Source organism: Stegodyphus dumicola, chromosome 6, assembly GCF_044657685.1.
Source record: "Stegodyphus dumicola isolate Sdum_Otavi_A_Nest chromosome 6, ASM4465768v1".
Lineage (NCBI taxonomy): Eukaryota > Metazoa > Arthropoda > Arachnida > Araneae > Eresidae > Stegodyphus > Stegodyphus dumicola.
In genome coordinates, this window is record NC_140773.1 from 64822161 (window position 1) to 64848043 (window position 25883).

Genomic DNA, 25883 nt, shown 5'->3' on the forward strand with positions numbered 1-25883 from the left:
TTTTGCAATTTTTTATCATGTATTTAATACACAATGACAATTTTTTTTCCTTAATAATATTTTTGTTTTAAATGTTTTTATATATTTCACTGTTGTGTGGTTGTGTGTGTGATTGTAAATGTGTCAGCATTTGAATTTTTTCGGCACTTCCTTGATAACTCGGAACTCTTTGGTGTGCCACGAAATTCAAGAAAGATTTTTTGTGCGTCGCAAGTGAAAAGTTGCGGAGCACTGCTATATACCTTTCCTTCGCACCTATGCTTGATTTTTCGCTCATCTGTGCAGAAAGACTTCGCGGGTGCAACAAAAGACGTCTGACTACTTTGTCTGTCTGTCTGAAAGACTTGGCGGGTGCAAAACAAGACATCTGTCCACTTGTGTTCCTTTATATTAAGGTAAAATAATGTTTTGATTAAAGATTGGATTAAGGTTAATTTTGTAGGCTGTTTGAGTAATATTATGTATGCATTAATTCAGTATGCAATTAATTGTGAATATCTTTCGTATTTCGTAATCATGCCTTTATTTCATAAACTCGTGTAATATTACATACATTAGCACATATTCTTTGAGGGAGAAAATGACCGATAAGAGTTTTTTTAACTTAGAAGTGTTAAGTATATTACGAAATATGTAGATTATACGCTTTTAGTCTGTAGATTATGATGGATTCTTATTGGAATTTTATCACTGGCTTGCTGCGCATAAACTGATCATGAACTTGCTGCAGTGAACGCACACATTTTTACTTCCATTTCCTGAAACCCCATTCATTCTAAAATTACTTTTCAGAATAGTTGGAGACTTTCGTGTAAGCTCCATGTAATTATAGATTTTATAATAGATTTTTTTACCTTCAATATTTCTGGCTTTTCTCTATATGATATGCAGTAATGATGCTTTTTATAATCCATGTGAAAGTTACTTATAAGGTTTGAATTGGTGACTTTTTCCAAAAAGATTGCCGACATTGTAACCCCCCAAATGTGATCAATATATCAAAAAATAAATAAGTAAATAAATAAAATAAAAATAAAAATTTGAATTTTTTCCCGGATTTGCTAAAGTGCAGAATCGCCCACTTACAGTGTCTCACAAAAGTGATGGGACACTTGTGCTTTACAAAAGGAAAATGTAGTAAAATAAATTAAAAAACATGTAAAAATTTTTTGTGGGTGTGTTTCATACTTAAATTTAGTAACAATTATTACATAACATACATTTTCTCAAAATATTAATTTAATAAAAATAAAATTGTTTAGAACGGAGCAAAAAATGGCTCACATAAGTGATGGGATACTTACTTTACATCAAATATTTATCCAAAAATTTTACTTTTTAAAAGGTTTTAATATTTTGTTGAATTTCCTTTTTCTTTTAAAACATGATTTAATCTTCTTGGGATGGATTTGACTAATTTTTTGTGATTTCTGGAGGGATTTTATCCCATTCTTCTTGAAGCACCGATTTTAATTGTTGTTTTGAAGAAATGGTGTGTTTTCGAATTCTTGATTCCAATTCTTGCCAAATATTTTGTATGGGATTTAAGTCTGGAGATCGTGGTGGTGTTTTTATTATTTCAGGACAATTATACAGCAGCCAGTGTCTAATGTTCAAAGCAGTGTGTGTGGGGTCATTGTCCTGGTAGAATTTAAAATCATTATGAAGGTTAAATTTTCGCGCTGAAGATTTCAAATTTTGATTTAAATTGTCAATCAACTTGTACTGATCCATTATACTGTCGATAAAAACAAGAGTACCAACTCCAGCGGACGACATATACCCCCATACAGTAACTCCTCCTCCACCATGTTTTACTGTTGGCACCAAGTTCTGTTTTCAAAATTCTTACCTGGGTTTTCTCCACACCAAGATTCTACCGTCAGAACCAAATATATTAAATTTACTCTCATCAGCAAATATAACTTCATTCAGTAATCAGAATTCTTATTTATGTTGGATTTTGCGAAAGCCAGTCTGTTTTCTATTCTTTTCACTTACGAAGAATTTTTTCCTGGCTGCTCTACAGTGATATCCAGCAGATCGAATTACTCTTCTAATAGTCTCAGGTTTAACAATTACTCCATATAATGCTTGTAAATCAGCAGCAACTTTAGGAGCACTCATTCTTGGAATTTTTTTAATATTTCGAACGATAATTCGCTTTATTCCATTGGATAGCTTTGATGGTCGGCCAGGTCTTCTTTTATCCTGAATCATATGATTCTTTTTATATCATTTAATGATATTGTAAACAGTTGAATGACTCAAGTTAACTGTTTCAGGAGTTTCTCTAATAGATTTTCCACATTCAATATGCAAATTAATAACTAATTTTTGAATTTCAGGCAAAGTTTATTTTCGTTTAGCATTCATGGTTGCACAGAGCTAAAAAACACAAAAAATTCAAAACAAACTGGAGAGAAATATTGCAGAGGATTTTATAAATTATTGCCAATTGCTTTTGAGTAAAAATAAAAACCCCAAAAAATATTTTTATTGTAATACGTAGTAGTATCTAATGGTGTCCCATCACTTATGTGAGCCATTTTTTGCTCCGTTTTAAACAATTGTATTTTTATTAATTTAATATTTTAATATTTTGAGAAAATGTATGTTATTTAATAATTGTTACGAAATTTAAGTATGAAACACAGCCACAAAAAATTTTTACACGTTTTTTAAATTTATTTTATTACAGTTTCCTTTTGTAAAGCACAAGTGTCCCATCACTTTTGAGAGACACTGTATTTGATTGGCATTTGTTTGGCACTCTTTACAAGAGTAAGAAGAATTGGATATTTGTCAATTTTCTTTGATTTTTTAAGTGAAAATAGTTTGATGTGTACATGGATAAAGTCAAGGGAGTGCACAATTCTTGAATGTTTTTTTAAGTGAAAATAGGTCAATGTATACATGGATACCCAGTAGGATAATGTTTGGAATATGGTAACAGGTAGTTTGGCGACATTTTGGTAAGGCGATAAAGGTTACTAGCTAGGACTTTAGCAGTGTACATGAATAAAGTCAAGAGTGTGCACAATGCTATTTTTGTGCAATTCTGGGATTTTTTTTTTAAGTGAAAATATGTCGACGTGTACATGGATGATACTGTGTATGTGCAATTCTTAAAAACGTGGCAAGCAGTGGGCGATTCTGCACTTTCTCTCAATTTTGCACCTAATCTTCGTCATGATTAAGCACTTTTGTTCCATAAAAGTTGTAGCATAAGCATAATTCGGGTAGCAGATTGTTGGAAAAAAAATGTTGAGTTAAAAAAAAAATGTCTTTACTTCGTGAAAACAAAATGGCATCCACACAGAAACTAGCAGTTTGTTATAGCAGGCTTGGTCGCCAAATTTTCGCCAAAAAATTGCCAAGTTACCAAAATCCAAAGATTAACTAAATGTTATACACACATGCTACCAAAAAGTGCGTTTACTTGATGCATCAGAATTTCAAAACTTGATTTATTAGTGTTATATTACGATGAATTTTGCGTTGATATGGTTGATGAGGTATAATGAATAATAATGTGAAGCATACTGTAAAATTTTCTGAAAGAAAAGCTGCTTTATTCAGTTTAAAGTGCTTATTTCGATGAAGATACATAGATCTGTGAAAATATATACTTAGTTTTCAGGTAAAAAATAACTAAAGTATTGTGATATTTTCCCCTATCGTTTATAAATGAGACCAGGAAAGGGAAATGGGCCAGGTAATGAAATAAGAAAATTATATTCTTAGAATGATTAAAGGGATGTTTATAGAACAAATTGTAAATTCTGATAATTATTATTTAAGTTTCTTACATTTTAGAAATTTTTTTTTACTTGGAAATGATATATACCTTAGCTTGTTTTCATGATATTGTGTTTCTCATCATTATTCTTATTGTTTTGGCCTAGCAACTTTATCAATTAGTCACCAGATTTTTTTTTTTGCAGAAAGTTATCAGTATTTCTCGAATTGAATTTTGATCATTACAATTTGTTGCTCATTAAACTTTATTATGCAGGGCATTTTGATAAAATTTATAGCATGTAAAATTTCTTAAATTAAGTTCAGAGTTTTAAATTCATAACAGTGAAATCAGTTTTACAATGCTCAGGAGCAGTCTGATAGATTTCTTTAAAAGTAATACAGACAAAAGATGTTAATCCGGACTCGTCAGGACTTCGGCGATTCCGGATTATAGATCATCAGTTTAAATCTTGTAAGATGGCATGCAGAAATTCTAAAATTAAAAATATGAAACCGTAATTTACGAAATAAAGAACAATTATGATCTAAAAGGTATCAAAATTTACAAAAAAAAAAAGCTTAATATTTATTTGTTGACTTTATTAAACATTTCCTTCAATGTAAGTTGCTTCGTTTCATGTGATAATACTTTCTCTTTAATTCTATTAAACAGACATAATTTCTTGTTTAGTTACAAAGTTCCGCTGTTCAAGTCCTATAATTGCTGTGCCGAAAATACCGACTAACTTGTCAATCGAAATTTTTTCGTTTTCACTAACCTCTCTGTCACCTTCTTCATGTCTTTATCCATTTTTGTGCAGCAATTCCACTTTTTTTTTGATGGACATCGAAACATACTTTCATTTTGTAGATCCTTTGGGAGCTCCAGCATCGGAAATTCTATTTGGCATAATCGAAAGTTCAAGTTTACTTTTATAAAATTGCTCTTACAGTCTGCAAAAAATAATAAGCTGGATCCAATTCGAAGATTAAGGAACAACGCAATCATCAACATTAACTGAAATAGATAATTAGATAATTTTATACCTTCCGTTATACATAAAACGCGCACGCGAAAACGTATTCTTGCGCACACGCATATGCGCAGCCGTAAAGGTCTTACGTGCATGCGTAAACGCCTATGCGCATGTGCAGAAATTTTTTAGCTTTGAGGTCAGGATTATAGATCATTTCGGATTATGGGTGTCTGAATTAACAACTTTTGACTGTAGTGAAAATTACTTTAAAAATAAGTTTTTAGCATGTTGGTGTTTTCTACTAATAGTAGTAAAGTAAATGAAAAAATATTATATGTTAATTGAAGCAAAGGAGAATAAATTTCTCTGAAGTTAAAAGTCATATATTTCCATTTTTATTACAGTATTGCTTCCATGCTTTTAAATAGTTATGTGGATTATCCGAAGTGTATTACCATCAAACATGATAGAATTTGTGTGCTTTGACATACAAATGTTTGCTTGTGAGTAGTTTTAAGCATTTTCCCATTTACTGGTTTGTATATCATTATTAAGCATTGTGAATCGTAACCTTTTCATATTGCTCAACTACAGTTTTTTTGGTTATCTATAGTAAATCACAGGTTTAGCAGACTTTTTATACTCTTGAATATCAATCAACGAAAATTGTATTAAAAAACGTCTGCAGTTTTGATACTGTATTGAGTTTAAGAAAGGTAATAAGTAATTTTATTGATGAGAAAATGAACTGAACAAAACTAATTATCTAACTTGGTTGATCTTTGGATTATGGTAACTTGGCGAAAATTTGGCGACCAACTCTGCTACAGCAACCCTCTATTTTTTTCGCCGCCATTTTGTCAAGTAAAGACATGTTTCTTTTCTTTTTATTTACTGAACACATTTTCCAACAATCTACTAGCCAAATTACACTTATGCTAGAAATTTTATGTAACAAAACTGCTTAATCATGACAAATATTAACTGCAAAATTGGGAAAAAGTGCACAATCGCAAACTCCTTGCGCGTTTTTCAGAATAGCACATACACATAAACCATTTACACGTCGACTTATTTTTACTTAAACAAACATCACAGAATTTCACAAAAATGGCATTGCACACACTCTTAACTTTATCCATCTACACCGCTGTTTTCTCATAAATTACAAAAATTTGCACGAAAATGCAAAAAAATTCTGTGAATCTTTAAACTCGGTAAAAAGCACATATATGAAATTACCTGATCGCGAAAAAGTATATACCCTTTCCAAGGATGAACATTTCTACGTATAAAATAAATAAAATATCCAAAAACTTTTACCTCTAAATTATCTATTATATTATAAACGTCACCAACGAATTCATACCGCAAACATTACAAATGGTTACAAAGACTTAATGTCAAATATTTAAATTACTTCCATGCACGTTTACTTCAACTGAAACGTATACCAAATTCCTACAAACATAAAATTCACAAAATAACTATCATTTAATTAAAATATCACTAACCCATGTACACGTCGACTTATTTTTACTTAAAAAAAATCCCAGAATTGCACAAAAATGGCATTGCACACACTCTTCACTATATCCATGTACACTGCTTTTTTCTCATAAATTAGAAAAATTTCATGAAAATGCATGAAAATTTTGTGAATCTTTAAATCTGGTAAAAAGAACATATATGAAATTACCTGATCGCAAAAGTATATACCCTTTCCAAAGATGAACATTTCCACGTATAAAATAAGTAAAATATCCAAAAACTTTTACCTCTAAATTATCTATTATATTATAAACGTCACCAACGAATTCATATCACAAACATTACAAATACTTAGTGACAAATATTTAAATTACTTCCATGCACGTTTACTTCAACTGAAACATATACCAAATTCCTACAAACATAAAATTCACAAAATAACTCTCATTTAATTAAAATATCACTAAACCATGTAGACGTCAACTTATTTTTACTTAACATCCCAGAATTGCACAAAAATGGCATTGTGCACACTCTTCACTATATCTATGTACACTGCGTTTTCCTCATAAATTAGAAAAATTTCACGAAAATGCATGAAAATACTCAACGTATTCTACTCAAACGTATTCCAAAATATTACAAACATATAACTCACAAAATCAAGATCATTAAATTAAAATATAACTAAATTAAAAAACACTACGTAAAATATAAATAAGCACATACATTAAATTAATAAAAATTAGATTACAATCCTAATTACTTTAAACTAAATCATTGCTAATAACTATTTTCTAATAATATCATATTACTTTATTTACTCCTTACATTTAGAACAATGCATAAAAATAATATCCTCAAATGATTAAAAATACTAATTTACCTAATCTTCAGAATCTTCATTACGTGGCACGCACACTTCCACTATTTCACACAACACACAATGAAGCTTAATACAAAATAATATAGTACTACAGTTTTCCAAATTCCCCCCCCTTTTCCGATTAAAGAACTGTAATTCGTCCATTAATGTCACATGACATATCTCATGATCTCTCATTTCCCTCACACAAAATAATGCATAATCGGAAATGAGTACTTCTCACATTATTACCAAAGTCCTAGGTAGTAACCTTTATCACCTCCAAAATGTCGCCAAACTACCAGTTACCATATTACAAAGATCAGCCTCTAACTCTTTTTTTTTTTTTTTTTTTTTAGGTATAAAATAGAAGTGATTTTGGTAAAAAAATATTTCAGAGTGTCCCTTGGCAAAAATTGGCGATTGGCCATCAAGGCACAATTTTAAGATAGCTGCTACACAAACCAAAATAAGTATAAATAAGAATTGCTATAAATAACTATAAATAATAAATAGGAATTGCACAAACTCGGTGTCCATGTACACATCAATCTACTTTCACTCAAAAAAAAAAATCAGAGAATTGCACACTCTCTTGACTTTGTTCATGTACACATCGATACATTTTCAGGTACAACTCTGATATACGCCCTAATTTCACCAAATATGGCGATATGTCTTCTGCTCTGGTTTTTGGTGCCATTGCGTGTTGTATGGCAACCTTGTTGACGTTGAAAAATCTTTCGCTGGAGCTCGTTGGTTCGGGTCTGTGTCGGAGACGATAGGGGGGAAAGATAAAATGGTGGAAGTTGTTGAATTGAAGTTCGGCAAAAGGAAATATCATGGTGGCCATCCTGTTGAGGGGCAGTGGGTGTTTGGAGGAGTGGAAAGATGGTTTGGGAGATAATTTTGAGTGGCTGTGCATGATAGAATTAGGGATTTGTGATTTTATTTATTTGTGAACCATAGTATGAATTTTCTGGATAGTGTATCTGGCTGTCATATAAATACGATAGTGATTACGTGACAGCATGTTTAAGGCGGTATGAAACTGGTATTTCTGCTGTTCGAAAAAGCATTAATTCATGGTAAGTGCATTTTATTTTATTCTTGTTCTTATTTTGTAGAATGTTGTGTCCATTGTTTTTTTTAATTGTTTGAAATTTATTTAAATTAATTTTGTTGATTAGTGCTAAGTGTCTAGATTGTGCAATTCGTAGATGTTTTTTAAAGTTGAAACATAACAGTGTGTACATGGTATTCTTCGAAATTTATTGTTATGTTAATTTATTACAGCGAGGTGTGAGTAGTTCATAGATTCGTTCATTGCGTAAATTGTGCAATTCGTAGATTTTTTTTTTTAAAGTTTAAACAAGATGCTGTGTACATGGTATTCTTTGAAATTTATTATTGTTATGTTAATTTATTAAAGTGAGGTGTGCGTAGTTCATAGATTCGTTCGTTGCCTAGATTGTGATATTCGTAGATTATTTTTCAGTTAAAACATATCACGGCTAATCTTTGGAATATGGTAACAGGTAGTTTGGCGACATTTTGGTAAGGCGATAAAAGTTACTAGCTAGGACTTTAGTAGTGTACATGGATAAAGTCAAGAGTGCGCAATGCCATTTTTGTGCAATTCTGGGATTTTTTTTAAGTGAAAATAGGTCGACGTGTACATGGATGATACTGTGTATGTGCAATTCTTAAAAACGTGGCAAGCAATTTGCGATTCTGCACTTTATCCTAATTTCGCACCTAATCTTCGTCATGATTAAGCATTTTTGTTCCATAAAGTTCTAGTATAAGTGTAATTCGGTTAGCAGATTGTTGAAAAAAATATTGAGTAAAAAAAAAAAAAAAAGCCATTACTTTGTGAAAACAAAATGGCATCCAAAGCAAAACTAGCAGGTTTCTGTAGCAGGGTTGGGATCCAAATTTTCGCCAAAAAATCCCCAAATTACCATAATCCAAAGATTAACCCATATCACATTGTACATGGATTCTTGTGAAATATTTTTGGTTAGAAACTTTACATTTTTGCTATCTAAATTTTTTGTTTTCTTTCGGATTTGTAGCTTAAAATGTGTGTTCAAAACGTGTTTTTTGCATGCGCGAAATCCATGTTTTTGGAGACATTTTAGGCTTAAAGTTCGAAATGTAGACAAAAAATTTAGATAGTAATATGGCAGAGTGGAGTTTCTCGCCAAAAATGTTTGGCGATTTGAGGGCACATATCAGAGTAGTTCCTATTTTCACTTTAAAAAGAATCAAGAGAATGATGACATCATATAATGCTAAGTTGCTCATCACCAAAATTTGTAGCCAATTGAAGCTCAATAAACTGCATTTTAAATCACACAGTGAAATAACATAAAGGAAATACATGTTGTAGCATATATGCACTACAAAAAGGAAATATCGACTTGCCATATTTAGAAATTTCTGTCTCTTCAGTCTGGCTCACAAAATTCCTTAACATCATCTAAAAACTTTCAAAAATTATCTAAACTAGAATATACATACTACCATCACCACATAATAAATTCACAAAAATAATAGTCATAAAATTCCTCCGTAGTGCCAGACTCTCGGTAACATTTCTTGCATGAACCTTTCTTGCGACAAACCCATTCAAAGCCATCTGAACTATATGTTCGATCATAAGCATTTCCTTTGTACAAACAGGACACTTATAATGACTACTAAGTAAACCTTCAATTACACACCAGTCAGTTAATGCTTTTTCTCCCTTTTGTTCGAAATCGTACAGAAACTTCAGATTAATCATGTCGCATTCAGCCATTTTACGGCATACATTACAAAGTAAGCAATATGCAGTCAAAAGTCTTTAATCCGTACTCGTTGGGACTTTGGCGATTCCGGATTATCGGTTTTTCCAGATTATAGATCATCAGTTTAAATCTGGTAAGATGGCATGCAGAAATTATAAAATTAAAAATATGAAAGCGTAATTTATGAAATAAAGAGCAATTATGATCTAAAGGGTATCAAAATTTACAAAAAAAAAGCTTAATATTTATTTGGTTACTTTATTAAACATTTCTTTCAACGCGTGCATGCGTAAAGCTTACATTACACATAGTCAAAATTAGAAAATTGCAACCAGAAAACTATTTGATGTGTATTCGTGATATGACGAGGAATTTGATTTAAATCATATCAAAGACGGAGTACATCGAAATGAAATACTACATTTAGTAAGGAATTATAATTAGCCGAGTTATAATTAAGCTGAATAAAATAAAAACATCTGTCCTGAAGATAAGGATAGTGCTGACAGATCAACTTCCAGTTCATTGCGTGCCACGATGTCCACCCCCCCCCCCCCCCCCCCGCAGAGCAGCGTGAAATTGATAAACAGATTTTGGAATGGTTAGAGAAACAAAGGATATGCCTTTATCCATTTTTTGAAGCAATTCCACTTTTTGTTTGATGGACATCAAAACATGCTTTCACTTTGTAGATCCTTTGGTAGCTCCAGAATCGGAAATTCTTTTTGACATAATCGAAAGTTCAAGCTTACTTTTATAAAATTGCTCTAACTGTCTGCAAAAAATAATAAGCCGGATTCGATCAGAAGATTAAGGAACAACGGAATCTGCAACGTTAACTGAAATGGATAATTTTAGCTTAGCTTATACCGTCCGTTATACGTTAAACGCGCATGCGTAAAGATATTATGCACATGCGTTTACGCATTATGCGTTGACGCATGCGCAGAAAGTTTGTAGCTTTGACGTCCGGATTAAAGACTTTGACTGTACTTCCTAATTGACATCCAACGCAGAAATAGGCCCATACAAATATTTTCCCATCAGTCAAATTCGTTGCAATCACGTCATAATAGGGTTTCCATAACATTTTATATGTCACCGGTAAAGTATGAAACACTGGCATGTAGAATGCCTAGGCATTATATACAATGCTGGATGTTTTAGGCAAAGTATGAAATATGAGAATTATTACATACTTTGCTTAGGCATATATTATACATATATTGTACATTGCATTATTACATTTCTTGCCTAGGCATTGTATATAACAGGGGTGGCCAACAAGTCGATCGCGAAGCTAATTTTGGTCGATCGTTGATCACTGGCAATGACTGGAGTGAAATTCCGTATACAATGGATTTTGAAGCAATTGTAGAAGAGAAAACCTTTTAGGAATAGTTTAATGCTTTCTGGGAATTTGCCAAGGTCATAAATTCCTAGAATTTTGACAGCATGACACTGTGATATACATTCATCCAGCACAATGCATTTTGACTTATGTTTTACACTTGTCACTGGACGCAATACGTGAACGCAATTATTAGGGCTCAACTCATCGAATAACACAGTCGGTTAGCTTGAATATTTGGTAGTGTCATACAGTAGGTCCTTTTCTTTTGTATTAACAGTATAATTATTAATCAATATTATTTAGCCTCAGTGACCACTTTCGGTTTCAATTTTTCTTCTGTTTAAAATGTAAGTACCTCTTTGTTTTAAATCAAATTGCTTTTTTTACATATCTGTTTACTTAACAAGTAAGCATTCTTGGAAACAGACCTCTAACTGCAGTTATTACACTGAGAGAAAAGTAAGGGACAGTATTACAAGTATATTTAGGAATAACAATAATTCTATTTAAATTAAGATTTCAGTATTTAAATCATATTAAATATATTATAAATTTAACATGCTTCTTGTAAAGTTGAATATATTGTTATTATATTTTAATACAGTCAAGAATCTTTAATCCGGACTCGTCGGGACTTCGTCGATTCCGGATTATCGATTTTTCCGGATTATCGATCAGTTAAAATCTGGTAAGATGGCATGCAGAAATTATACAATTAAAAATATGAAATCATAATTTATGAAATAAAGAGCAATTGTGATCTAAAGGGTATTTTTACAAAATTTAAAAAAAAAAAAAAACCTTAATATTTATTTGTTTACTTTATTAAACATTTCTTTCAACGCGCGCATGCGTAAAGCATGCATCACGCATAGTCGAAATTAGAAAATTGCAACCAGAAAACTATTTTATGCATATTTGTGATATTTATAATGGCGAGGAAATTGATTTAAATCATATCGGAGTACATCGATATGAAACACTACATTTAGTAAGGAATTATAAGCTGAATAAAATAAAAACATCTGCCCCGAAGGTGAGGATTGTGCTGATAGATTAACTTCCAGTTCATTGCGCGCTGCGACGTACCCTCCTTTCGCAGAGCAGCGGGAAATTGATAAACAGATTTCGGAATGGTTAGAAAAACAAATCACCTCTCTGTCAGTTTCTTCATGCCTTTATCCATTTTTTGTAGCAATTCCACTTTTTGTTTAATAGACATCGAAACATGCTTTAGCTTTGTAGATCCTTTGGCAGCTCCAGAATCGGAAATTCTATTTGACATAATCGAAAGTTCAAGGCTTACTTTTATAAAATTGCTCTAACAGGCTGCAAAAAATAATAAGCCGGATCCAATTAGAAGATTAAGGAACAACGCAATCTGAAATAACACGACTGAAGTGGATAATTAGATAATTTTAGCTTAGCTTATACCATCAGTTATACATTAAATGCGCATTCGTAAACGTATTATGTGCGTGCGTAAAGGCATATGTGCATGGCAGAAAGTTTGTAGCTTTGAGGTCTGAATTAAAGACTTTTTGACTGTACACTTTTATTGCCGTGTCCGATCATAGTATGCAGTTTTGTTATTATTTCTCTCAGTGTAATAGAGATAATAGCTGCTGTTCACGAGTTTTGAATTTTTTAGAAAATTATTTAATTCAATATTTTTTCTTTAAATTGTCATATTTCTTTATATTCTAGTACATTAATGAACATGAGTAGTAAACCGAAGAAATCGAAAACTTATCACTTCAATAAAAAATGAGAACTTGATTACTTTTTTACAGTGTTGAATGATAAATGTTGTTATTTAATAAATCTAATATGGAGAGACATTTTTTAGCTTTACGTAACAAGTATCAAACAGATTATCCACCAAATTTTGAACTGAGAAAACATAAAGTTAGGATCTTAAAACTCAATTAACAAATCAGCAAAGCATTTTCAAAAAGTCAAGGGTGAAGTCACAAGCAGTAACTACTCCACCATTCAAAGTAAGCTATCTCTTAGCAAAAAAATATAAGCCATTTTCCAACAGTGAATTTATAAAGGAAATTTTTTTAGAAATGTCAGGTTCACTTTTTAACGATTTTAAGAACATGAGTGAATTGTTGCTGCAATTCAAGATCTACAGTTGTCTATAAACACAGTGATGCTACAAATTGAAAGGATGCGTGGGAATGTAAAAGAACAGTTATATAATGATATTAATAGATGTTCTTGTTTTTCCCTTCAGTGTGATGAATCGACAGATATAAGTGATATGGCACAATTACGTGTTTTCGTTTGTATGATTTTTAAGGATTTTACATTAAAGAAGAATTGTTGGGTATGATTTCTTTTTGAAGGAAAGGACTAGACGTGTAGACATATTCAACTTTAGAAACTTGCTCAATGATTTGAAAGTACCACATTTTAAATTAATTTCAATAACAACAAATGGCGCAGCTTGCAGTGATAGGTAGCGTAAATGGATTTATAGCGTTATGTCAAAAGGAAGATGAATTCCTTGTGTTTTTAAGCTATCGCTACATAATTCACCAGCAAGTGTTAGCTAGCAAGAGACTAAACACAAAAGAGGTAATGGACGTAGCATTTAAAATTGTTAATTCCGTTCGAGGAAGTTCCCTCAAACGGCATCTCTTCCAACTGCAGCTCGATGAGGGCCAACCTGAATTATTACTACATACCGATGTGAGATGTCTAAGGAGAGGTAAATTTTTGCAGTGATTTCGTGATTTATTGCCTGAGAGTATAGATTTTCTTCATGAACAAGATGGAAACTTTGAAAATTTAAATGATGAAACTTGGCGTATTGACTTAGCATTTCTTAATGATTTTACTTCAATATTAAGTCATTTAAGTTTAGAATTACAATATAAAAATAAAATAGTAATTGATATGATCAGCTGCGTAGACACATATAAAACAAAATTTATTTTGCTAACAGAAGATCTACAACAAAATAATCTGAATCATTTTCCAAATATGGTGGATAACCTACAAAAATATAAAAATATTAAGTATAAGATCAACAAATATGCCATGGAAATCCAAAAAGTAATTGAAGATTTTGAAAAAAGATTCCAGGATTTAGAAAAAATTAAAGAAATTGTGGAATTCATATCTTTTCCTTTTAAAACAGATTTAAGTGTGAAATGCATTAGCCAAAAAATTTCAGACATACTTCATATGGATCAAAAGGCATTAGGAAGTGAAATTACAATTTTAAAACTGACTTAATCTTAAAAGCCCGAAAATTTGAAGAAGATCTTTGAAAATATGTCAACCGAGAAAAATATCCCAGAATCACCAAATGTAGCGAATATATCTATTCTTGTTTGGGATCCACATAATGAATACATACTTATGCGAATCAGCATTTTCATACTTAAAACTAACGAAGACTGTTTTTGTTCTGACTGATTCCCATACTGAATATTCATTATTATCTTTGTCAGGATATACACATAATTATGATTCCTTAGTTAGGGACATGCAAACTCAGTGTTCCCATTGATGTTAAGGCAACAAAGTAAATTCTAAATCTGTCTTTATCTGTAGCTCCTTTGAATTAATAAATATTGTTAATAATTAACCATGTTCTTTTTTTTTTCCCTTTGAAATGAGTTTTTGAGATCTTTAAATAATTATTGCTGTTGTTTTTTACGTAGGTAGATAACCCATATTCAGTATTTCAGTACGAGGTATGCTCAGCAAGCTATTGATAGATTAACAAAAAGTAAGCTATGTTAGTCTTTCATGATATTTTCTCCTGGCCCAAAAAATGCAAAAGTGTGGATTGTGGTTGCTGGATTGTGCCTAATACTGAAACACAGTGTATAAACATTGTATGCATTTTGCATCCTTCTCCCCCCTTAGACTACACCTATGACAACAAGTCGATTGTGACGCACTTTTAAGATAAAAAGTAGATCTTATATACAAAAAAGGTTGGCCACCCCTGGTATATAATACCTAGGCATTCTATAGAATGACAAATGCTCTTTAGGCAAAATATGAAAAAAAGGTTATGATAAGGTTATTAATCAATCCTTTGACGCGCACGGCATTATTTTTATAATTTTTTAAACTAAAAACTTTAAAAATTGAATATTATGATCCTAGAGACAAATAATATATGAATTAAAAAAATTCTACTCTTGCCCATTGTTTTGTGGGTGGTGGTCGCACTGTGAAACCACCGTACGTCTAGGACTTTGAAACTTACCTAGATAGTAGGGGGGGGGGAACTTACCTTTTCCCGTGTGCATTTCCAATAAATGATGAAATTTACGAATTTAAAAAAAAATCACGTAAGAATTGCATAATATATATATTTTTTACATTATTTTACAAACTAAATCATCAGAAAAAATTAAAAATAAACATTTATGTAATTTTTCTATAGCAGTGAAAGTATAATTACCTACATAATAAGGACGTTTGGCTACATGGATTAAAAAACTCAGTAAAATAAGGATAAAAAAAGACTCAGTGTTTTTTTTTTTTTTTATATATTTCAAAGAACAAATATCTTTGGGACACTGTTCAAAGCATGTTTTGTCTTTTTGGTATATGCATAGACCTACATTGCACGTTTCACACATGTATCTTCTTCTATGATGTTTCTTCCTTTGTGGTAAAAATGTACACTGATTGGATCTAAATTTCACTGGTATATGTTCAGCAGTTTAGTTTCCTTTCATCTGGCACATGAAATTTGTGGTTTTTTATGTTAATGGGGGCTTTGTCTTTTTGGCTTTGGTATGGATCATTCGTTCCCATTCATACTTATTTTATTCATATTTCATCTCAAAACATTGAGAAAATATTTTAAATTTAAATAAAATACACGATTTCTATTTTTTATTACGGCAAAGTATATTTACATTAAATTTAAACCACCGGAAATAATTTATAAAATCACAATACTAGCAAGTGTGTTGAGGTCAGAGAAAAGTCTCTGGAAAAGAAGACCTTTTTACTGGGCAGGTGCATGTATTGTTTAATAATAAAGTAACTCTGTGATTTCAAAACCCCTTATCTATATCCGGGTAAAAATGAACATTCCTATTTGAGAAGCAAGCAAATGCCATAGTGAAGAGCAGTGGTTTCAAGGCGTGACCACCGAGCCTCTAGAGCATTGTGACACAATGCTCTAGTGGGGCAGTGGTCGTGCCCTGAAACCACAAAGCTAATGCCATACATATAGAGGGTTTTTTTTTTATATATGCAGTTTAATTATTGCTATTTTTTATTGTTTATGATAGAAATCCTGATGTGCGATGAATAGCTTTTGAAACTTAAAGTTGTGTTTATATTAATAAAAAAAAGTTATTTTGTATCATTGCAAACGAATTTTAAAAGGCATCCGATTTGAAGTACTAAGACCTAAAACATGTATGATTCTGTAGTCATTTTGTGTTATTTAGAGGTAAAAGATCAGTAGTCAATTGATTTTCACTAAAAAATTTTGGAAAGAAGAGGAGAAAAAAATTCAAAAATTGGTGGTTTCAGAGCGCGACCACCGCACGTCAAAGGGTTAAAAGACGTTCATTCCTAAAAAATACAAATGTTACTGTGAAAAATTAATGAAAGAGTGCCATTAAAAACTGTTATTCACAATATGTAAAAAAAAAAAAAAAAAAAAAAAAAAAAAAAAAGGAAGATGACCAGGATACAACATAATAAATTTTTATTTTTTATCTGGCTGAAACTGGGAATCAGTATGATCTATTTGACAATGGAAATTAAATTCGGAAACAGTCACAAGTGTCACAACAATGCCATTTTTAACCATTTGAAGACGGGATGGCCATTATAGTGGCCATAGAGTCCTCTTTGAAAAGACGGGGTTGTCCACTTTAGTGGACAACTTTTCAAAGAGAGGACCATGTTTTTTCCCCCATTTTCCTTGTTTAAAAGTGGGGTGAAATGTCAAATTTGATGTCCCTGGGGTTTTAACCACTTATCTCTTTCAAAGGGTTTCCTTTTGTGACATAGATGCACCCCTCTGAGAATCTATTAAACTACGCACAAGAATCCTAGTTGCAAATAGGAGGTGATTTCTTCAAGATTTCCCGTCCTTTGGTAGCTTTTACTGCTACCAAAGCCCCGGCCTGAAAAGGTTAATACCTTCTTGTTTTTTCTGGCAGGGCTCACAAAGGTGGTTGTATAATTCCATTACGTGTAATGTTTTTTTATTTGATTGAAAGTTCTTTCAACATTTTGTCACCCCATCCATGGCCAGTACTCAAATAAGTTTTTATGAAGTACGAGGAATAACTCAGCGTCTAGACGCAATACTGTATAGTACTGACACTTTCTTGACAGGATAAATGAATGTACTTTTGTTTTCCATAAGTAGTACAACCTAGCGATTCAGCAGCCAGTAGTCCCGTGGTTCCTTCTTAGTAGTCATTTTTGCCTTTTTACATCATTTAATCAACTTCTGATAAGTTCTTCGAAACGAATCGGAAATGTATTTCATACTTTGTCGGTTTGTCATTTGGTATTCTATAGAATGTCTAGGAAATGTGTGAAATATGAATCATTTCATACATTGCCAGCTAGTTTTAGGCATTATATAGAATGCCGGATTTCATACTTTGCCTGTAACATATATATTATCAAATATTGTTTTGCTTAAAAATTTGGACTTCTTGTAGTCTATAAAGTCCATTAGATCTCAATTTCTGGTGAATTTATGTCTGTATAGTGTTTTTTTAGTTTTTAAATATTTGAAATTTTTATTGGTAAACTCTTCAAGCTCTCCAAGAGACTGTGATTTCTATTTTATTAAAATTTTGTTTAATTAAAAGCATAGTTTTAAAATTTAAATCTTGAAATTTTTAAAAAAAAACAGCATAACTTTAAAATTCCTGATAGTGTGTCAGAGGTTGCTATACGCTTTATTTTTATGTTTGCTGTATTATTTCTTTGAAAACTAACTGTTTGAGCGGCCATTAACGTATCATAAAAAAGAAAAAATATGTAATGATTTTAATGAGTTCAGTGTCATTTCATAAAATATTTGATATTTATAATTAGAAATTTTATGATTTAAATACATTTTGTTAAAATCAGTCAGATTAAAAATTAGAAAAAATATTTTTTAACTTTTTTTTTTTTTTATTTATTCCTTTTTAGTCACTTGGTTTGCTGCTGAGTAACGGAATGATTAAATTTGAAAGTTAAATAGCTTACACTTTACTGAGTGGCAGCATACTGGGTCTTAGAACCAATATATATTCTAATTGAGCCAGTGGCAGTACATTGCTTTTAAATAGTTGAATTTGCGGATTAAAATTGAATGACGAATATCTTGCTTTTTCCTAAATGGCAGCAGTCTCCTGTGCGGAAGATAAAAATGTTTTTGCTTTAAAATCCCTGAGTTTGATAAATAAAAGTGCATTAAACTTTTAGAATTTGCGAAATAGATCAAAAACAGATAAGGGATTTAGGCTTATATGATTATGTTTGGGTAGAGGACTGTGTGTGTTAAAAATTTGTTGGCTGAAGGTGCATATTTTTTCCACAGTACAAGGAGCATATATATAAATTCTTCGTTATTTGATTTATTTAAAAAATAATATATTGTGACAACATTGGTGGTAACAATTTGAAAAGTGATTTAGATACAAAAGGGATATGGCTGTCCTTATCCTTTTTGTGAGTTTCGAAAACTTGTAGCACCTCCGGTGCTAGTAACTCTGAAACTCTTGTGCAGTTAAGAGCTGCCATGTATACTGTGGCAGGTTTGCTATCTGCTAATTTGGGTCCACCTTCTTTGGATGTATAATGTCAAGGAACATCATTTAAAAAAAGGAGGGTGATGGATTTTGTTAATATCATCTGTTGAAATATAACTATTGACTCCTGATCATTGACAGTAGCACTGATTCTTATACCACAGTCGTGAAACTCAGACTGTAATGCAATAGAATCAGCTGTTTTATTTATAATCATAGTTTTCAGTTAGCTTGGACGATTGGAGAATTTATCGTAGCTTACACTGTTCACTGCACATCAGCATTGGTGTATGCATCATGTTTGGCATTAATATTGTTGTAAATATTTTAAATCCTTTTTGATTTTATATATTGTTTTCTTTCTTTCTTTATTTATTGTTTTTAGAATGGCAGTTTTATGGTTTATTTCATGTTTAATCTAATTTGCGTCTAATTTCTTTCAGGCGGTGTCATAATTTCATGTTCATAAAACTTCTGATTTTTGTCATGGGTGGGGGAGAAGGGGAAAAAAACTGATTTAGATGAGATTTTGCATCATTAAAAATTTTACCATTCAAGGAATTCTGCATGGGACAAAATAATTTGAAATATGAAGTTGACAGGTCAGTGCTATGTACTGGATGAGACAGCACATCCCAGCCTGTCTCTACCATTTGCCAATTTTGGCCACTTTTCTTGAACTGCATCACTCAGTTTGGTGAGTTGTTAAACATATCACCAGAATGAAATTTGGCAAACCAGTTAGCCTTTCTTTCAAGACTTCTTTCCCATATATGGCACATAACTTTTTGTTTGCTTGCAATGCATTCCTCCTTTTTTGGAAATAATACAATAAAATATGCATATTTTATTCTTCCATTTTTAAGTTGGGATAAAAATGAAACTGACTAATTGATACAATTTTCTTGCTAATTAAAGTGGAAGTCCAAGTAATGAAAACAGTATAGTTTGGGTGCTTTGAACACGACAAAACAAAAGAATGTGCCAAAATCATCTATTAATCATTTAATTGCCAATCCCATAAAAGTCTTAAAGGGTTATAATGAACTAGATTAGAATTAATATAAAAGATAAGTTTTATAACTATGAAAAGCTTTTGTGGAAATCCACTTCACTAAAAAAAAAAGTATGGATAATTGTCGCAGAACCAAAGCCAAAATTTTGATTAAGTCACTAACTATGATCCACAGTTGAAGGAATTTCTATTTTTCTTTTTCAGACATAAAATTGTATTAGTTTTTCACATTTCATTACTGTTTTCCTGTGACGAGTGGTGATCTCTACCCATTGCTATTAATATAAAAATTTTGTCAGTCCTCCCATTTATGCAATGATTTTATTTTTCATCTGAAGGAGATGGGATCTATACCTGATCAACTTTAAAAACAATAATGTATATTCATTATTGTTTTTAAAGTCTATGTCAAACTAAAAACTAGGGGTTTTTTTTGGGGGGGGGCCTAATTTTAAAGTTTGCAGTCAGTTTGATTTTCTTTCTTTACTTACACTTTTAAATATATAAAAGAAATAAGGAACATTTTTGAATCAAAGAAGTGTCTGGATATGTAGGAATATGTTAATAGCACTTCTCTTACTGATATACTATTATGTTTATTTACATTTATTTAACAGAAAATCGGCTATTGATTCTTGGTTTTTAACGATGGCTTCATGCTAGCATTCCTATTTAACTTTATCAAAAAATTGATGATGATGCAATAAATCAATGTGACCAAAGCAACTTAAATATAATATTTTTATAAGTACTGTACTTCTTTATGTGCTTTTTGCAGATTTAATTTTTACATCGAAACATACAAGATCATATTTATTAGAAGAGATAGTCTATTCTGCCAAATAAATTGAGCCAGTTAATATGTTGAAAAGTGCATTAAAAAATCTAAATTTTCACACAGCTCCTAGAAGAATGTATTGTATTGCTGGTGTTAATTAAATTTTTAGTATGTAAGAAATAAAAAAATCCAGAATTAATACAGAATTGCTTTTACTGTAAAATGGGTTTAAACTTGATAGTACATCAAAACTTGAAAAGTTAAACATTTAAGCAGTAGTTATGCAATATAAGTGAGGAACTAATTTATAATGTGGGGTATCTTGTCATGTATAGCATTCACATAATGTATACATGTATAGCTTTCGCATAATGTAGGTATTATATAAGGTTTTATACAAAACTTGTTAAAAAAAGTGCTTGAAATTTACTAACTAGCACTGATAAGATGTATGAAGGAATCAGCATGTTCATATACATGTAATAAAGTTACACTCTGAGATTTAAAGGAAACAATTCTGAGTCATTGTACATAGCCATAATGTAATTAAAGTATTGTTTCGTGCGTATGGGTTCGTAAGAGATTGAATGTACACAGGTCTGATGATAGGTTGATAAAGTTTATTTTATCAAAAGAAACACTTCAGAGTTCTGGAACTTTCTGCAAAAACAGTTATACAACTCTTTGTGGTATTACAGAATACAATCAGTAGCAACACCTTAAACTACTAAGAAAGTTAAATATAGCGCAGTGCAAAATACATCTGAATTGCGAAGCTAACATCTCAGTACTCCAAACTCACTATTCCTATTTCTAACTACTGAGAGCAGATGCTCTATTTGGTCTTATGTAGTTTTACTCAGCTGCTGAGATATTTCTAATACTTTCTGCTTCTCGAAATTACTGGGAGGCATATGAAGGCCGAATTACGGTTACAGCTACACAGGGCATCAGTTACAATATCCATTACAGTTATACAGGGACCAAACCAAATGGTTGCCAAGTTTGGCGACTTTTGACTATTTCTCACCAAATTTGGTGACCAAACATTAGTCGCCAAAACTGTTGCCAGCTTGATGATCTTTCGCCAATTTAGCGAGATAGCCATTTTCTCAATGTTAAATAGACTTGCCCATGTATTCTTACTATTCTGGCAAGCTTTGCATATCTAGATTTTTATGTTACATTATATAGAAAGAAATACAAACATTTTGCATATCTTCTTCAGTTGCACTACAGCCTATCACAGGGCAAGGCTGTCTCAAGCTTCTTCCAACAAATCCAATTAGTTGCTATGGTCTGCCAACAATTAAAGTTTTGAAATCTGCCTCCACACAGTCTTTCCATCTTGTTCGAGGTCTTCCTCTTTCCCTAGAACTCTTTACATTTGCAAAGGTCACCATTTCAACAGGGTTCAAGTTGTCACATCTAAATATATATCCAAGCCACCTAATGAAAAGATTTGATGACTTTGACATGTTTGTATCTTCTATATATTTCATGGTTAAACAAAATTCTCCACCTATTATTTTCTCTAAACGGGCTGTATATTTTTTGCACAATTCTTTTTTCAAAGATTAGAAGTCTTTCTTCATCTAATCTTGTTAATGGTCAGCATTCACTACCATGCAATATGATAGGATTAATAAGAGTTGTATAAAGATTTATTTTTGTCTTGAAGTTTAATGAATTAGACATTAACAAATTCTTTAAACCATGATAACATCCATTAGCTGTAAATAATCTATTGAATTTCACACATAATTGCACTAAAATCATCCATCTATGTACAAAATTTGTAACAGTATGGCTTTAAAAAAAATAAATACTAAATATACTGCTTTTTTAAATTCTGCATTTTGAAGAATAATGTGCCTGTGTATACTTTTAGTGTATAAGCACTCTTCTGAATCAGATAAAAGTAGATGTATCATAAATATGTCAAGTAAGTGAGTTTCTTTTATATTTTGGTACTTGCTGACCATTTGTTGAGTCTGTCACCGTTTGCGTATGGTTTGCATAATGTATCAATTAATTAAGCATAAATTTGCATAATGTGTTTTTATTTTATTAAATATATTGGTTAATTGTTGTTATTACTTTTCTTGATATTCTCTTTATGGTATTTTTTTTCCTTTGCAAAATTTGTATTATTTCAGATGACACCAGCACCCAGAAAAAAGAATTCACACAGACGAGAAACAGGAGATAATCAACAAACATTTAAAAAAAATTTCAAATCAAATTCAGAAACTAATGTAATTGAAAATAAAGATACTGTGAATATTCAAGAAGTATGTTCAGATACTAGTAAGGAAGGGAAAAGATATGCTAAGAGAACCGTTGAAAGCAATTGGTCTAAATATGAAGAACCTGCCATAAATCCGTTAGCTGATCAATTGCGGGGAGTTGATTTTGAAGTAGCTTTGAGCTATTCCGGAGGTTCTGAATCTCAGTTGCAGTTACAAAATGAGAAAGATTGGGATGATATAAGTAGCTATGAAAAGTATGTTGCTATAGATTTTCAAGATTTAGCACTGGCAATAAAGTGCATTCCTTTCCATAACAGATTTAATTTGCCTGAGGATATTTTTAATGAACAACAAGTATCAGGTTTTTGTGCTAGTGCGGCAGGTTCAAGAAAATTATATGAAACAAATCTGTCAAATGTTGGGAAAAAGCTAGTAGAAATTCAACCTGTGGAAAGCCAGAATCTCATTGAAAGCTGTGAAGCAGAAGAAATAGAAGATAGTATTACCAAACCGTTTGCAATAGAAGAGAAAACAGAAAATATGTTAGAATCATTAGCTTCCACTTTATCATTGAAGAATTGGATACAAGAAACAACTGATAATGTAAATATTAAACCAAAGGAAGAAACTTCAAAGGCTGCTGATGATTTAGATTTCCTGCTATCCTTAAGCATTACACCAAAAAGTGTAGTGAATGATGAAAAGGTTATCGAAAAAAAGAGTCCAAATGTTGATGACTGGTTGAACAGTATTCTTGATGATTAACAGAGAAATAAATTTTTGAAAAGTACATTTCTCATATAGTCTAATGGAGCAATTGTATTATTGGAAAAATATTTAATGTTGGCATTTATATAAAATGATATTTAATAAATTATTGATGATAAAATATCTGTTTCATTTTCTGCATCTGTGCATTGATCACCTTTAAGGATTTTGAAGAACTGTTGGAAACCTATTTTATATAATTTACTTCATAATTTGTGTGTAATAATTTACTAAACTGGAACTGTAAAAATGTATGGTTTTCACTATTGTTAATATATTTTTTAAAGAAAAATATACACAATACAAGGCAAATTAGGGAGCAAAATATGTTTCATAAAAGCAGAGCTATATATTTAAAATAAAATACTTAAGTATTCAAGATTCTTATTTAGTTTTTATTTAGTTATGAACTATTTTACTCCATAAAACAAATTGAATAGGTAATTTCATTTTCATTACTTTGTTGAATTTTACATCGTTTTCATAGTTTCATAGTCTGGAGGAAAGCATACATGAATGCATTGAAATCAGAAAAGTTAGTTTTTGACCCTGCCATACTTTCCCAAAAAGTATTTTTGAGAATTAGGCATTTCCAGAAATATTATTACCTGAAAAAAGTAATGCTGTTATTGGAGGTATCACAGAAACAAGAATCAGCATAATATTAAACTGGTTTCTCTAACCTTAAAACCTCCAATAATTGCTATTCAGCTGCTGCTTTTTTTTTTAAACTCGTCCTGAAGTGCTGATTAAAAAACTGCTTATTGCATATGAGGAAGCAAAAGTATATGTAAAGATAAATGGATTTTTACTAATAAGAGATTTTGTGAAATACTGATAAAAGATATCAGTGGTATAAAACTGGTAATGGTATATGGAACTTAATATGAGGGTCGCACCAGAAGTAATGCAAAAGTTAATATAGTCAAAAGTCGTTAATCCGGACTCGTCGGGACTTCGGCGATTCCGGATTATCGATTTTTCCGGATTATAGATCATCAGTTTAAATCTCGTAAGATGGCATGCAGAAATTATAAAATTAAAAATATGAAACCGTAATTTATGAAATAAAGAACAATTATGATCTAAAGGGTATCAAAATTTGCAAAAAGAAAAAGCTTAATATTTATTTGTTTACTTAAATAAACATTTCTTTCAATGTAAGTTGTTTAAGTTTTGCTTCGTTTCATGTGATAATACTTTCTCTTTAATTCTATTAAACAGACATAATTTCTTGTTCAGTTACAAAGTTCCGCTGTTCAAGTCCTATAATTGCTGTGTCAAGAACACCGACTAATTTGTCAATCGAAATTTTTTCGTTTTCAATAACCTCTGTTACTTTTCTTCGCTATCGGAAGCGAATTATAATGACGAGGAACTTGTTTTAAATCATATCAAAGACGGAGCATATCGAGATGAAATACTACATTTGGTAAGGAATTATAAGCCAAATAAAATAAAAACATCTGATCTTCAATTATAAGCCAAATAAAATAAAAACATCTGCCCTGAAGATAAGGATAGTGCTGACAGATAACTTCCAATTCATTACGCGCCCGCCGCGCGGCGTTCCCCCCCGCCGAGCAGCGTGAAATTGATAAACAGATTTCGGATTTCAAAACATACTTTCGCTTTAGATCCTTTACATATTAACAAATATATATCGGAAATTCTATTTGATATAATCGAAAGTTTAAGCTTACTTTTATAGAATTGCTCTTACAGTCTGAAAAAAATAATAAGCCGGATCCAATTCGAAAATTAAGGAACAACGCAATTATCAACATTAACTGAAATAGATAATTAGATAATTTTAGCTTATACGTCCATTATACATAAAACGCGCACGCGAAAACGTATTCTGCATTTGCGCACACTCATATGCGCAGTCGTAAAAGGTCTTACGCACACGCGTAAACGCCTATGCGCATGTGTCAACGCGGCGCATGCGCACACTCATATGCGCAGTCGTAAAAGGTCTTACGCACACGCGTAAACGCCTATGCGCATGTGTCAACGCGGCGCATGCGCAGAAAGTTTTTAGTTTTGAGGTCCGGATTATAGATCATTCCGAATTATGGGTG

General features: G+C 31.5%; 2 protein-coding genes across 2 annotated transcripts in view; both read left to right on the forward strand.

The window, feature by feature from the left end:
* Window positions 1–290: 290 nt before the first annotated feature.
* Window positions 291–23920, forward strand: LOC118188249 (uncharacterized). Its single transcript, XM_085818444.1, has 2 exons — window positions 291–395; window positions 22939–23920. Exon 2 carries the CDS (start codon window positions 22939–22941, stop codon window positions 23794–23796), a length of 858 nt encoding a protein of 285 aa, XP_085674570.1. The 5' UTR covers window positions 291–395; the 3' UTR covers window positions 23797–23920.
* The window catches only part of LOC118188250 (mitochondrial ribosome and complex I assembly factor AltMIEF1), a 32936-nt gene continuing 12189 nt past the window's right edge, over window positions 5137–25883 (forward strand). Inside the window, exon 1 of the mRNA XM_085818445.1 lies at window positions 5137–5224. Within this exon, the coding sequence (XP_085674571.1) occupies window positions 5152–5224 (73 nt within the window). The 5' untranslated portion in view covers window positions 5137–5151. The remainder of the gene's footprint in view (window positions 5225–25883) is intronic.